This window comes from Anoplopoma fimbria, chromosome 9 (genome assembly GCF_027596085.1).
Source record: "Anoplopoma fimbria isolate UVic2021 breed Golden Eagle Sablefish chromosome 9, Afim_UVic_2022, whole genome shotgun sequence".
NCBI classification, from domain to species: Eukaryota; Metazoa; Chordata; class Actinopteri; order Perciformes; family Anoplopomatidae; genus Anoplopoma; species Anoplopoma fimbria.
Window position 1 is genome coordinate 24,256,664 of NC_072457.1, and position 15,247 is coordinate 24,271,910.

The 15,247-nt window shown below is 39.5% G+C and overlaps 1 protein-coding gene across 1 annotated transcript; it reads left to right on the forward strand.

The window, feature by feature from the left end:
* The first annotated feature begins 1,492 nt into the window (after positions 1–1,492).
* Positions 1,493–14,142, forward strand: LOC129095842 (voltage-dependent calcium channel gamma-4 subunit-like). The gene is made up of 6 exons (XM_054604423.1): positions 1,493–1,513; positions 2,783–2,965; positions 5,593–6,306; positions 10,618–10,701; positions 12,705–12,845; positions 13,595–14,142. Exons 3-6 carry the CDS (start codon positions 6,084–6,086, stop codon positions 14,140–14,142), a joined length of 996 nt encoding a protein of 331 aa, XP_054460398.1. The 5' UTR covers positions 1,493–1,513; positions 2,783–2,965; positions 5,593–6,083.
* Positions 14,143–15,247: the final 1,105 nt, after the last annotated feature.

Sequence of the window (15,247 nt, forward strand, 5' to 3'; positions counted from 1 at the left end):
CTTGTTAAGGTGATTCATTAATGATTTGACTTATAATGTTCTGATAGCACTGTATGCATGTGTGTTTGTGTGCGTTTCACACTGCATCAAAGCGACTGATTAGCTGTGTTTCTTTCAGTGATTGAACATTTTTTTCAACTGTGAACCCCCTGCACTTTAAAACTAAGGCCAGAACAAACCAAAGATCTTTTAAGATTTAACCAAGATAGCTTCTCCTGCTAGGATGGACAAAATAATAGTTACCTACGGGCAATCTCTGAAGCCTGTACAAGCTTATAATGATTTATATATATGATAGTCTTTGTTAATGCTTTGTCAGAGTCGTTTTGATATCACACTCATTTTCAGCCCATATTTTGTGATTGTGCTGTTAGTGAGCCAAGCTGTGCATTTATTTTAGGCCGTCTCCAATACTACACTAATATACAAAATAAAATAAGTTTAGACAGTGTTTTAAAATCTTTTAAAAAGTAGAGGAGAAGCACACAACAACAAAGTAAGACCCATCAGACAGACGGAGGTAGCTTTGCTGTTTTAATTTTGAAGCTGTTACTTGAACAAAATTAAGTACAAACAAGCAGGGATTCAATTCCATTATGGATGTTTATAACATGCACCAAACACACACATCCTGTTCATTTGGAACATGATTAAGCCTTTGCTCATCTTCCATTTTTAACTGATTGGTGGTAAAAACACTCATCCTAAGATTGATTCCTTGTGGTGCACTGTGGAATAAATCACTGTATTTATTCATAAAAGCTTGAGGGACAGAGAAAGAATATAGAGAAGCGAATAACTAACAGCTTTATTTAAGAAGTTTTATATTTACAATGTCATGCATGTCACTGTAGCTCAGAATACATGTGGATGACCACACATATGCATGTGCTTTGGTGAAAATAGTGATGGTTTTTGAAATTGAATGCAACAAAAGTCTGAGTCGGAGATGAGCGGGGGATTTTGTGGTTCATTGTCAGCAGCAAAGATTGGCTCGAGTGGTTGAAGGAGAACACACGGAGTAATCTTCACCCAGTATTTGTTTTATTTGAAGTTTACATAACACAACCAAGCAGTACAGGCTGGTTTGGTTTTTGAAAACAAAAAATATACATATGAAAAAAACCCCCACAAATATACCTTTCAAAAGAGCACCATGAAAACCATAAGTCCACAAAAGAAAAGTTATTGGGCAGCTAGCAGCAAGCCTCCAGCAGGTCTGCAGCTGAACTGAACTGAAACAACATCAACTATACACTGCACCATGGGAGCTTCTACCCTATGCATTCAAACATTAAGCTCCTCCTACAGAAGAACCAAAGTTAGTCAATAATCAAGTAAGATAATGCAGTGTCAATTAAAGACAACAAGGGTACTTAATAAAGACCATTCCCCGAAACAATGCAACCCCCCTCTGTACTTTGTTCAAAATGGTACAGTCTGAGTTTCTCCACTATAAAAGCCTTTGGAAGCTCTCATTTCCTGTTTGGCAGTTTGGACCCATGGCCGGCAGGTAATATGCTACAAACATTTGTGCAAGCACATGCGCTTATAATGCTAACTCAGCAACACAACTACGACTATAGATATATTGTGCTGGCAGGATGTAATAAATAATAGGTGTCTATAGTAGTAATTTAAGTGATGGTCACACGGTAGCTATTCGGCAAGTTACACTCAACCAAGTTGAATATGCTATTTAATTTAACCAAAATTATTATTATTATTATTAGTAGTAGTAATAGTAGTAGTAGTACGAGTAGAGGTATAAAGAGCAACAAATGTGTGTAGAGAGTAGATTGTGGTAGATAAATTGGCCAAATTCTAAACTTCCACCCAAGTAACTGGGATTTGAGTCCTATGAGAAGTCTATTTTTTTTACCCCAATTATTATTTTATTAAAAAATATATATATAATAATTTGCAATTTGGTTAGGTTTAGGCAACAAAACAACTTGGTTAGGTGTAGGAAAAATAAACATAGCTTACAGTAGGCTACAAGGCTTGCCTGGGTTGGATGCAAATAGCAATGTTGGCTACAAACACCTGGGTGCTTCACTCATCCATGCTGTATACACCCAATTGTAAATAGCCACATTGGTTATTCCACCTGGGTGTACATATGATTGTTGGCTTCTGACACGTGGGTGTAATAGGCATCTGCTAGTAACTGGAATGGAACGGGACAGTGTGCAACCTACTTTGAATACAGTATAACTGCTTGACTTCCTGAAACATTCAGAGAGAAAAAAAAGGTAGCCAGGAACACAAGCATCAGACAATAATATGGGTTTTCTACAAACCCAAGGTTAGCCATACTGTACATGCACACAACTTCCCTGTGCAATGAGGGATTATCATCAGCATTTCAGATGCACCATTTTAATTTTTAACTCCAAATATAGCGTGGGTTTGGATTATCTGACTAAACTCTTGGCTTGTTTACGACCTGTCTGATCATCTGACTCTTCATTTATTTGCCCTATCTGACTTTGCCGTAGCACTTCCCCACTTCTCTTCTGTGATTTTTGAGTACACTATTATCATAACTGAGAGAAATGAAATAAAAAGCTATTACGATAAGACTTTGAGTTGAAATTAACTGGAACTTTCCTTTTAGAGCTGTATTCTTATGGTGAGAAATGGGGGGGGAAGCTCAAATTTGCTGGTGTGAACTTTTGCTTGTAAAAGCTTAGCAAGCCTCTGGCAGCCTAAGGGCTCAGTCTGTGTTTGCTTTCTTTGAGCCCAATCTCATATGCTCTCTATCTCTCTTCTGCTCCAGGGGCTGTCTGCACACACAACATCTTGCTGCTGACTGCAGCAGCCAGCATCCATGTGTCTTTGCATCACCTCTAACAACACTCAAAGACAAGCAACATAACAGGGATATAACTGGTCGTGTTGCTCATTATCTCTAACTGTTCCTCAGCTAGCAAAGGACAATCATGAGCATGAATGTTTTCTGGTGAGGGAACTGCACATTGCTTCCCCAGTCTTTTATTAATAATTACTGTACTATGATCCTATACTACATGCACTGCAAACTGGGAAAGTTGTTGCGCATAAGTATTTTAAAGACTCTCTCTCCAAAGCATTGTTGTTATTTTGAGGGAAGATTCTCATGATTCCTTGTTACTGACTACAGTCGCCATGATAACTGAACAGTCATCACGCTGCACATTACAGTGTAAAGTTTTCTCTTTTCCACAAAAGAAACCTACAAGTTGAAATAATATAATATTATAACATGTCATATTTATGAAAATTGACAGTTGCGATAATATTCAGCTGTGTCATATCTGCTTTGCATATCCAACATTTAAATGTTTCCTCTCCCCTTTGCTTATTTTTTTTAAAATCCCGATCTTACTTGGTCCCAGTTATACTCATTTGCCTTTCAAACATTCAAAGGCTGCCTCCTTCCTTCACCCTACAATTTCTGCCAAAACCAGCCTGAATTTTGACAAAATCATTTCAAAAGAAATAACCAATTATTTCCTTGATAGGGCCTCAGATTTCCTAACTAAATAGCCCTGGCACTTTGGCACATTCACTCTATGCTGTACAACAGGCAGCCATGCAGCACAAATCTCTTTCACTGGATAGGCCAGACTGACAGCTACTCAAACTGGAAGGAAAACAAGTACAAAAAAAGCAGCTAAGAAACAACAGCAACACTTAAACTGCCATAATTGTAAAGCCAGTTCAGCGAGGTCATAGAGGAGGCGCTCTTGGCACTGGACAAAACCTGCATGGAACAAGAAAACACCATGAGAAAAGAGGAAGCTGGCAGAGGAGATGCCAATTACCAGAGTGAAATGGCAAGCTGTGCCAAAAGCAGTCTCTCAATTGAAGCAGGGAGATTGGTAAAAGGAAGAAGTGAAGTTTAAAAGAACATGATGGGATTTAAACTCGGTATCAGTGGCTCCTGTGTGCTCTCATTACTACAGCCACTTTACATAGGCTAGGTGAGAAGCCAACATGTTAAAAGAAATGGCAGCACTTGGGCAACATCTTGTCAGGATGCAAAACTAGCCAAGGGACAGTTAACTTGACGCCAAACTACATATGAAGTGAAGAATCGCAGACACAGCTGAGATGAAGTTGGGCAACTTGGCGGGAAAACCAGGATGCAACACTCTGTAAGTCGAGTTATATATAAGTATTTGTAGTTGGATTTTCCAATCTAAAAATTCAGATGCTATGATTTGTCTCTTGTTATCCTACGCCATGATCAAGTGATGATCAATTAGTTAGTGAACTTAAGCAATTTGAAAAAAGGCTCATTAATGGACTCATTCTAAGGGACTAAGGGACAATTTTCTTTTGCTTATTTTGGATTTATAATACCAGTTTTGACTTTTTCATTTTGATTATTGCATGTAGTATTTCTACTAAATGCTTCACATCATTTTTTATTTTTTGTTGTCTTTTTGTCTTTAAGGACAATTCACCTCAACAAAGTCTGGGCTGATTCAAGGACAGTAGCTGCTGAGTGGCTATAAAGCCTGTTGTGCCAATGTATGTGATATTGGGTGATACAAGACTCGATGATGATGATGGGAAGTGTCTTACGTCCTGATGCTGATATTTCTTTTATATATGGGTAGTTTTGATAATGTATCAATTGAGATTTTTTTAAGCAAAAGTGGCAAAAACGTTTTCTTGGTCTGTAATTGTAATAAATGTTGGGGTTTTGACTGTTGGTAGCATGAAATAAGACATTTAGTGCTCTGGGAACATGTGATGTAAAATGGTTACTCTTTACTGATATTTATAGATCAAATGAATAATAATCTGTAGATTAATCGAAAAATATCCTCTCTGCTGCATCACAGCCAAAAATGTGGCCCAAATACACTATTGTCACTTGCTTTCCAGTCTTAATATGTAAAATTTGTAACTAGTGAGCTTTCAGACCCTGAAAGACACACTTTCTGCTCTCCTTGCAGGGACGAGATATTGACTCAGACCCTGTGATCTTAAGGATGAGGCCCCCAGTTCAAGAGATGGGACAGTACAAACGGTTGAGTCCCCGGCCAATCCATGCAGACCCCCTGGTTGCATCTCACTGTGTCATTTAGAAAAAGATGAACGCTCCACAGAACAAAACCCTAAATGCCAGGATTTAAAGTGGCAGGCCTGGGCCTAACATAAACTCTAAAAATGTATTTAGGGACATTAGTTTCTGGTTGTGGCAAATATTCATGTCTTACTTTTCTACTTTTAAGGGTCTGGGTAATCTTTCATGCAGACTGCTCTTACTTCAAAGTGGTTTTGATGGATGTTTTAAGAAATATTTCATCAGCAGTGATGCTTTCAACCTCTTTAAAGTTGCTGCTACAGTAGTTCAACCACAAATCTCTCTAATCTCCACTCTGCTGTCAGTGGTGGTGTTTTCATCCCTTGCTTGATTTCTAGATGTTTTGGAAAACATCTGGTACCCAGTTCCAGAGTTGCATGTTTATGTGTGTATGCGCTTGTGTTCTGGTGCGTGGGTTAGTGGAACTGTTTGATTATTTTTTTTTCAATAGTGTGAAAGACAAACTGCGTTGAGAATGTTACTGTAGGTCTGATGTTTTCTTCTTCCAGCAGCTGTTCAAGCCGCCGTTTCCCATTGGCTCGGCTACAGGAAGGTGTGGTCTGGATGAACGATGCTGAATCCTTTGTTAAACTGTGCAGTTCAATAAAAGGCACATAGTGATTGCATAGGTGCAATGAATGTCCTTTAAATTCATCGTTAAAGTGCACTTCTTTAAGGGATGCGTTTTCCTTTTCTTTTCTTTTTTTTTTTTTTTATTCACACCTGTAGGATGTATTGAAGAAGTCCAGTCAACTCCAAGGAATTCAATGAACAATGCAATCGTGTCAAACTCGGAAACTTGGATTGTACTCTGATCAAACTGATGTTTGGGAGGAAAAGGTGGAGCACAACTAACTCGAGCAATTAATGATCGAGATCTTGCCTGATGAGAGGAAAACCCGCGAGAAGCGAGCGCTTCCTCTCAGCATGACCGTGGGCACCGTGCGCTCCTCGCCGACTGCGTGAGCTGCTGTGGAGGACCCACACAGTATGAGAAGACATGGCATGGTGTGACCGAGGGATTCAGACTCTGCTGGCCATCGTGGGCGCCTTCGCCGCCTTTAGCCTCATGACTATCGCCATTGGCACCGACTACTGGCTTTACTCCCGGGCGTACATCTGCAACACCACTAACGCCACCGCGGACGACTCCCAGGTGCAAACCAAGAAAGTCAGAGGCGACCTGACGCACTCGGGGCTTTGGAGGATCTGCTGTATCGAAGGTAGAACCAAGTGTGATAAGTTAATAACAGTTATTTTCCATGAACATTTGACTTACTTTATTGTTGTGGTAATTGGCACTTCATTTTGTCCAATGGTGATCTCCTTCTGATTGTTTGACAATGTGCGCAGTTTGTTTGATCAGATAGTCGTTATATGTTGTACCCTGTGAAATAAACTGAATTTAAATGGATTTTTAGAATGAAGAACCCTCAATGGAAATAAAGATTGGTGTGGCGACTCATTAAAGATGGAAACCTGTCAAGAGGAGCATCATCATCATCATCATCATCATCATCAGTATTGATTAACTACTGTTCAATGCGTTTAAATAGCATTTAAAGTTACGTGAGTGTGACATTGAATAAGAAGGCAAAGTGCTGCTTGTTGTGCGTAATGGTCCGTTTGCGTCACTTGTTCCTGTAAATGATTTAGCATGTCACAGAGTATGACACGGAGTCAAGTCTAATGTCTTTTTCATGTCTTACCTTTTGTCACAAGCAAAACACGTCGCTTGCTTGTAATCATTTAGGGATTTGTCCTAATTGCCTAATCAATTTCCTATGGTTGCTTGGCAACTACTTCAATAAAATAGCTTAGACTGATGAAATCAATTTCAGCTACAGAAGTAATTACCAAGAAACAGTTTGGCTTCATGAAATCCTGCCAACAGTATCTCAGCTGTGCTGCTTATCAATGATCTCACACACACACACACGCACGCACGCACACACGCCTGGGGAGTTTTGGGTTGTTTGTGTCTTTTGCTGGTTGAGCAGCTAGTTATTGTTTGGGCACGTGTGCACACCATTGCGCGCGACTGCTTAATCGGAGACAAGCCAGATCAATGAGATCAAACAGCTGATCAATGAGATCAAACAGCTGATCCGTGAACATGTTGTCACCAGTGACGCCTCTCATCAGCCCGGCCTGATGTGTCGCTGTCCACTGCGGAGGGTGCTGAAACCTCCACTCTGAATTATTGTTTCTCTTCTGTTAACTGACGACCCAGCTAAATGACTTGGCTAAATAAATACAAATTTGCCATACAACCTCAGATGCTTGAGATAAACTTGAAGTAGTCTCTTTCTGACTTTAGGTATTCTTTTTGTAATCACCACAACTGAAGTCAGAATCTGGTTGATCAGCTTTTCCACACTTGCCTACAGGTGGTAATTTGGCGTGTTTATCTGTTCATTCGTGTTTTGCAGCCGAACAGAGGTTGCAGTTGCATCCCAGAGGAAAAAGTACACAAAAGCAATATGGTGTGTACTGTGATTGCATTTTAATTGTCTCAATCACATCACAGCATTAACAATGAGCACATCACTGAATAGTACAGTATAGCCTACAATAAGGAAATTGTTTTTGACATTTAACCTATTTATTTCTTTATGGCATAATTGCTTATTGAGGAAGGACATTTGCATCTCCTATGTTACCATGTGAGCTAAAGGCGACACCCCTCAGACAAGGGGAGGAGGCAACACATGCCCGGAGGTTTGTCTTTTATGCAAACGTGTAGCTACAACTGATGCTGGATGAGCCCAAAGGACTTGCCAAGTCATTGGCTATGTCTGAATATTAATGATATCCAATCAGAGAAAGAACTTTAAAGCCTGTGTTCTATTTATTCTGTACATGTCAACATTTGTAGAAGTTCTTTGTGTGCCTGCCTATCTTATGTACATTTTCCGTTTGTGGTTGATTTATTCTCTCATTATTTTTTTTTTCAAACGACTAAATAGGGGTCCGAGGTTTAATTGTCCACTCATTTCGCTATTCATTTTTGAGATGACCTATTACATGAACAAAGAACAAGATGAAATCCAACCAGTTTGCATTAGGTCAAATGAGCGGCATAATAATAATGGGTGAGCCCCGGGACACTTGGCTAACCTTGTAGAAGAAATGTCTCTCTTACGTGCCAAACAGACGTCAGTACGAGTGTTTTCTCTTGTAGAACAAGGAGGAGGTTCACTGAAGGCGAGCAATGATGGCAAATTAGCTTTTAAAGGAAACAAAGGGAAGTCTTGTTCTGTAGCCAGTGATGCTGAAATATGACAAGAACTCTCACTTAAGCCAGTCAACCCTGATCAGTTAACATGCTGGAGTGCCGCTAAAAGACTTGATGTGTTTTAAACAGATATTTGGTCCGACTTCAAATAAACAAATCCTTGCTGTGAGCCACCATCTCACCAAGTTTTTTTCTTAATGTGATTATTTGGGATTCTCTGTGTCATGAAGGCTGCTTTCTGGTTTTTCCTGGCTTTGTTAGTGTGTATGTGTGTTTCTGTGGAGAGTGTTTGTTAGTCATGTGAATGCATTGGTAGGATGTCAAAGGCGTCCTCTGAGCTAACTAGAAATGGGAGGGGGGAGGTTGCCATGGTGAAGCTATGCTGAGTAATAAAAGATGGGCTCCGTTCTCTCAGACAGATGGGCTCTGGGGAGATACCTCCCCTACTGAGCGCACTCTCTTTTGCTTTCCTCTCTATATTTTTCTCTGATTTTTAATACTCTCGCCTTCTGTGTATTTTTCATTAATACAATTATTTAACTTTGACATCTTCACTTGATGTATGATTGTACAAAATAACACTTGATTCTTTGTTCTCTTTTACCCTGCACCTGCCACTGACATTTTAGATGCCACAGTCAGGAGAAAACATTAAATTACACTGAAACACTCTTCCCATAGATATAAAATACATGTGAGATACACACCCAGTATAATGATATATTACGGAGTGATTGGGCTTCTGTGTCGATCCAAAGGATGTGCTGTACATAAAAGATCAAAAGGAAGCTGCGAGGGAGTTGAAGAGGAAAACATTTAAGAACACAGGAGAGAAAGAAGTGGGTAATTGAGACATGATAGTGGCAAGAGTGTTGTCAGAAGAGACAGAGGATGAGAGTTTAAAGAGACTGAGAGGATGAGATAGAGAGAGTGGAGTTGGAGAAGATAGGCTGGAACTGGGCTGTTAAGGATGTTTTATAACTTTATTCTTTTGCTCCCTTTTCCAGTAGTCTTAGACATTGACCATGAAAACTTAACAGACAAATGTAACATTGAAATGTTGTGCTGATGGCTGGAATGAAGCCGTCACAAAACACAAAACCTCAAGATGAGCTCTCTTACTGAAAATTCAAAAATCAGCCAGTGCCTCCAGCTAATGTTGATTTAGATTTTGTAGCCGCAGCACTGCTCACCACTGGCCTAACACACAGCAAACAGTTTACCCCCCCATTAAAAAAAAATCAAAAATCCACATTTAAGTAAGGCTGAGTGTCCATGATTCATACAGTACAGTGGCTTTGAAGGTGGCCTGTGGAGTAGTTATGTTTGTATATAGTGTTAATGCATTGTGTGTATCCTTTAAGCCTGACAAACTTGCTACATGCATTACATTCATCATAAAATAATATAGCTGATTTTTTAAATATATATTAAAAATGTTGCGGTGTTTACATACTAAAGCGGTACATATAAATCAGGCAAATCTGCTGAGCAGATGTGAATCAGTTGGGTTTGTTGATTTCAGGTGTGAAGATATTTCTTTTGAGGACATTGTGTCTATTTAAGAAGCATCAAACATCATCTAAACATCTAGATAAAAAAATCATCATGGAGTATTGAGAACTTTCTTCTGTTACAAGAATAACAAACCACTCAAATTGCTGTTACCTTTTCACGGTTTATAGAGTGTATGAAATAATCCAAGCTCTGTTATTCCATTGATAAACCTGGAGGTGTGTTATGTGTGTCTAGCATAGTTTAAGAGCAACCAACACAGTAGCAAAGGCAGTAGTGACAGGATGTGGCAGCAAAATCAGACGTCTGCCTTTTAATACAAAGTGTTACCTTTCAATATTCATAATGCTCCTATGTTTTATTCTCTTAAAAGTGGAGGGAAGATTTTCTCGATGAAAAGACTGGGTCTTTGAATAGAAGGTGCCTGAGGGCTTGAGAACTTCAGAACCCCAGATCCACAGCAGCCTGTCCTCAAATGCTTTCTGACATGGTTAGAGGTGAAAACAAGACAGTTCAGCATTAGTTCAGAGACTCTTTACCAAAAATTGGCTCCAGTTTTCTTTCATTTATTTGTCTCACGATCTTAAAAGCAGCATGTTGATTCAGTGGATGTTCAACATGTAGTTATTTTTATACCTTCTTTTTTAATTGGAGAATCTCATGTCCTGCTCCATTACAAGGCACAGTTTTTCCCTTCAACTGTTGTGATTTCATCACTGCACAGTCTGTTACTGCCCTGAGTCTCATCCACTCTCATTCTGTGCTTTTTGCTTCTCAACAGGTATCAACAAAGGAAGCTGTTTTCGGATCAATCATTTTCCAGATGATAACGACTACGATACAGACAGCTCAGAGTACATCTTACGTAAGTCATTGCAACCTCTTCATCTTCAAACACTCAAACCGTTAATCCTCTGTCATTTTTCTTTGAGCAGTGAAGTTATCACAAGGGTACTTAATGCGTCATGACATCTCTATTCCTCCTTCATAAAAGCCTGATGTCATGACAGTAATTGGAGCTATAGAGAGGATGGAGTGTGTTTTGCGCTGATGAGTAATAGGTTTAAAACATGACTTTACCAACATAAGGGGGAGAAGAAGATCTGTCATTTGACTAGTTTGATGAAGACATGTTACCCTGTACGACTACACTGACAATTGTCTAAACACTATGGGTGGTCTTATTACAGTTCAATCCATGTATCCATTTTGCTTGAGGTTTCAGATCAACTTCACTCTGCATATGACATTTGGCTTATAGTTTGACACCCTGTGCCCAAACTAACTGTTTCAGTTTTTTGCAGATGATTAAAAGCATTCATTTCAACCCGCTCATCGATTCACCTGGTTGGTGACATGGAAAGGCCGGAACGTCTGCTAATAAGGCCTTAGTATCTGTGGAAGCATAATTATGTTGAACCTGAGGCAGTTCTGCTCTTTTGTCGCTCACTTTATTTCTATGTACCTTTATGGCAGTGTTACTACATGTTTCAGCCAGGAGTGCCTTATATTGTTATTTTTAGGGCTGCTTAAGCTAGTCAAAAAAAGCCATAAATTGGCATGCGAATAGTACCATGAATGACGTATAATGTATAAAAAATGTAAAAGAAGAAAGTCTGCCCCCACAGGGCTTATAGGTTCAGAAACTCCATATTAACTACATTCTATATTTTTAATCTATGTGGAAGAATACGCTCATGGACACTATAATTAAAGGGGCCCTGTATGGTTTTCTAGTAAACAATTGTAATGCGTTTTATGCATCCTTCCTCATAAAACATTTGCAAAGCAGCGTTTTAAAAAATATTTTCGATCCTGCATAGTTTACATCCATGGTTGTTGGATAGCAGTCTTCCTCTCTGTATTGGCTTGCACATTGCTGCATATGTTGGTCTGTTTTCACCACCTGTTTATCAGTGGAATAAAGCAAAACCATTGGAAGGAATGTGTCTTGCATCAAGGTAAACTTGGATAACGACTTGGGGTTTGTATGCCTTCGCCGACCAGTCAAGTTGCAGTTTTTTTCCATATCTGCCCAAAATGTCATCACATTATCATTTTGTCCTGTTTTGCATTTATGTGAAATTGTCATAGTTGGAACATGAATTCTTGGGGTTTGGCCAAAATCTATTTGTGAGGTAACATTGACCTTGACCACCAAAATCTACTCAGTTTCTCCTTGATTCCAAGTTAATGTCAAATTTGAAGTAATTCCCTCAAGGTGTTCCTGAACTATTGTATTCATGAGAATGTTACGGAAGTACGCCGTGCAGATGGAGTGCCGGCCAACGGGAAACATATAGCCTCCGGTCACAACTGTCGCCGGCCCTAAGGCATAATGAAATGGGGGCCAGCTCACAAAAAAGCTGCTATTTAGTGCTATCAGAGCTCAAAAACTCCTCAAGGAACCTTTAATAGGATATGATCCAATCTTCTCTCATACATATTTTTCTATTAACAATGGTTTAAATTACTATTTAAAAAGTGAAAGGTGTTTCACCTGTAATCCCTTCAGCTCTACAGACCATTTTAGCGTCGTTTTGGTTTTACAGCCTGCAACTTTACTGTTTAGGTTCCCTCTCAAGTCTCTCTTTACCAGCAGTTCTGACAGCAAAAGAAAAGCTCTGATAAAGTTATTGTAAACTACCCTCCCACTAGTGAATGTGGGTTTGCCAGGGGGATAGAAATATTACACTACTACTAAAACTTAAACTGATTCTACTTTTAACATTGCTTTATTGGCACCATTGTCATTGTAAATTAATCACATGCTAGTCAGCCTTTGTATTCATATATTTGTAGCTGTGTGTTTCTTCATTTGACATATTGACCGGAAGGTTTCACTGTCTCTCTGTCTCGTATTTACAGGTATAGTGCGTGCATCAAGCCTGTTCCCTATTCTCAGCACCGCTCTGCTGATGTTGGGTGGCCTGTGTGTCGGAGTTGGACGCATCTACAACAACAAGAACAACATCCTGCTCACTGCTGGCATCCTGTTTGTGGCTGCAGGTAGCACCAGACTGACAGCGCACTTCAGATAAACACACAAACAACAAATAGAATTTTGGCACAAACAGAAAGAGGGAGGACATAAGCAGACAGAAGGAGAAGACAGACACATGAGGGTCTACCCTTGTCTTGTTGTCATTCTTTTAAAAGTACCTTAACTTTTCCTGTATTTCAACAGAAAAATACCGAACATGTGCTTTCTCCTCACGGCATATTTTGTTGTTTTTATATAACACACTTTGCCTCTTATCTTTTCCCTTGAATCCATTATCTCTCTAATTGGTAGTGACAAATAGTTATTTGTCAATAAGATAAGATAAGATAATCCTTTATTAGTCCCGCAGCGGGGACATTTACAGGATTTACAGCAGCATAGAGTATAGTGCAAAACAAGATTAAAAAAAAAGTATTATAAATAAGCAGTAAAAACAGTACAGAATCCACAGTAACTAAAATATTATATATACAGACAGAATAAGAATGTCAATCTGCAAAATGTTCAAGTTGTTGATTCTAACACTCATTTAAGGAATAGACCTAACTTGTAAAGTTGATTTTCTCCGATATTGAATGTGATGAAAGTATAGATAGAGAGGTGTCAACCCAAACTGAATCATTCTCTTGATTAAGACAGTCTGTAATCTGTAGGCCTTATCATCCACTTGAATTCGACAGCTTTTCTCTAATCTTCCCTCTTAATTCTTTCCATCTCTCTCCATCTCTTCTTCTCTCATCTCTCTTCTATTCAGGCCTGAGCAACATCATTGGCATCATCGTCTACATCTCCAGCAACGCCGGAGATCCCAGTGACAAGAAAGACGAGGACAAGAAGAACCTCTACAACTACGGCTGGTCCTTTTACTTCGGCGCCCTCTCCTTCATCGTGGCTGAATCAGTGGGGGTTCTTGCAGTCAACATATATATTGAGAAAAACAAAGAGACGCGCTTCCGAGCCCGACGTGACTTCATCAAAACCACCTCATCTTCTTCTCCATACTCTCGCATCCCAAGTTACCGCTACCGGCGAAGGCGCTCGCGCTCCAGTTCAAGTGACCCATCCCGTGAGCCCTCCCCCGTCGGGATGAAGATCGGTGGAGGAAGTGGGGGAGGAGGATTAGGGATGGGTTTACCAATGGGGGATATATCTCTGTATGCCCTTAGTAGGAACCCTCTGAAGGGCGGAGGTGCGACTGCTGGGCCCTACAGTCCAGAGAGGGATTCTGGGTTTTTACAAGTCCACAACTGCTTTCAGAAAGATCTGAAAGATGGAGTGAACAGGAGGACCACACCAGTATGAGGTCAGGAGGGATATTGCTGTGTTAAAACTTAAGCTTGATGGAAGACATTAGATATATTGTACAGTTGATGAGAAAGGGGGGGCCCAGAGCTGTTCAGGCAACAGCGGTGTTGAAAGGTCAGAGCTCAAAATTGTTTTTCGGTGCGTCCTTCTAGGACAGAAAAGTGCAGATCTACTTTTCATTTGGTGGAAGAGGAATGGTGATATTAACCATAACTTTTTATGATATGATTTTATCTGAAAAGTGGATGCAGAAATTTTGTAGTAACAAGAGTTTAAGAAAGACTGAAAAATGTCATACTTGTTCTGTGAAGGACAATTGCCTGATAAAAAGAGTTCAGCTTTTAAAGGCTGAATATTGAACTTCAGGTTATGATGTTTTTCTGCAAAATGATCTTATTTCTTTTTTTCTGAGACAAAAAGTTGTCTGTCTCCAGCATTGTTTGTGAAAATGAAGTGATTCATGTGATTGTTTGAGTATTATTGTATTGTATTTGCAACTTAACACAACTGGTGCTAACTTAATCTGTACACCTTTGGTAGTCTTAAGCCTTTTCAACTGCCATTTAAATACTTCTACTCTATCTCAAAAACCTCTCACAATCTTGTTTGTGAGTCAGGTAAAAAATATGCGTGCTACAGTAGGTTTAATGTGTTACCGCTCAGAAACTGCCACACTATGACACACATATAGCAACACAGTCTCATTGAAGTTTGTAAAATAGTAATGAAATGCAATCTATTGGTTTTGTGTACAGGGACATGGATTGTCCGTATTTTTGTGCTTAAAATAGGTTTGAGCAACAAAACCACTTAGTAAGGTTTTGGAAAAACATTTTGGTTGGGCTTCAAATAAATACTTACAGTTAGGTTTTTATCCAACACAACCATCACCATAAAACAACAATGGGTTGTGGAAATCGGTCTTGTGGTTGAACGTTTGTTGGATCTATCCATGTCCTATCCTGCCCCGCCTTATGTGTACCCAGAGTATTCCTTCTTATGAACACAAAACCAAGAGATTGCATGACTAGGCACACATAACGTCAGTACATTCCAGTATGCAGTGTGACATATCAGTGTAAACATTATTTGTACAGACTGT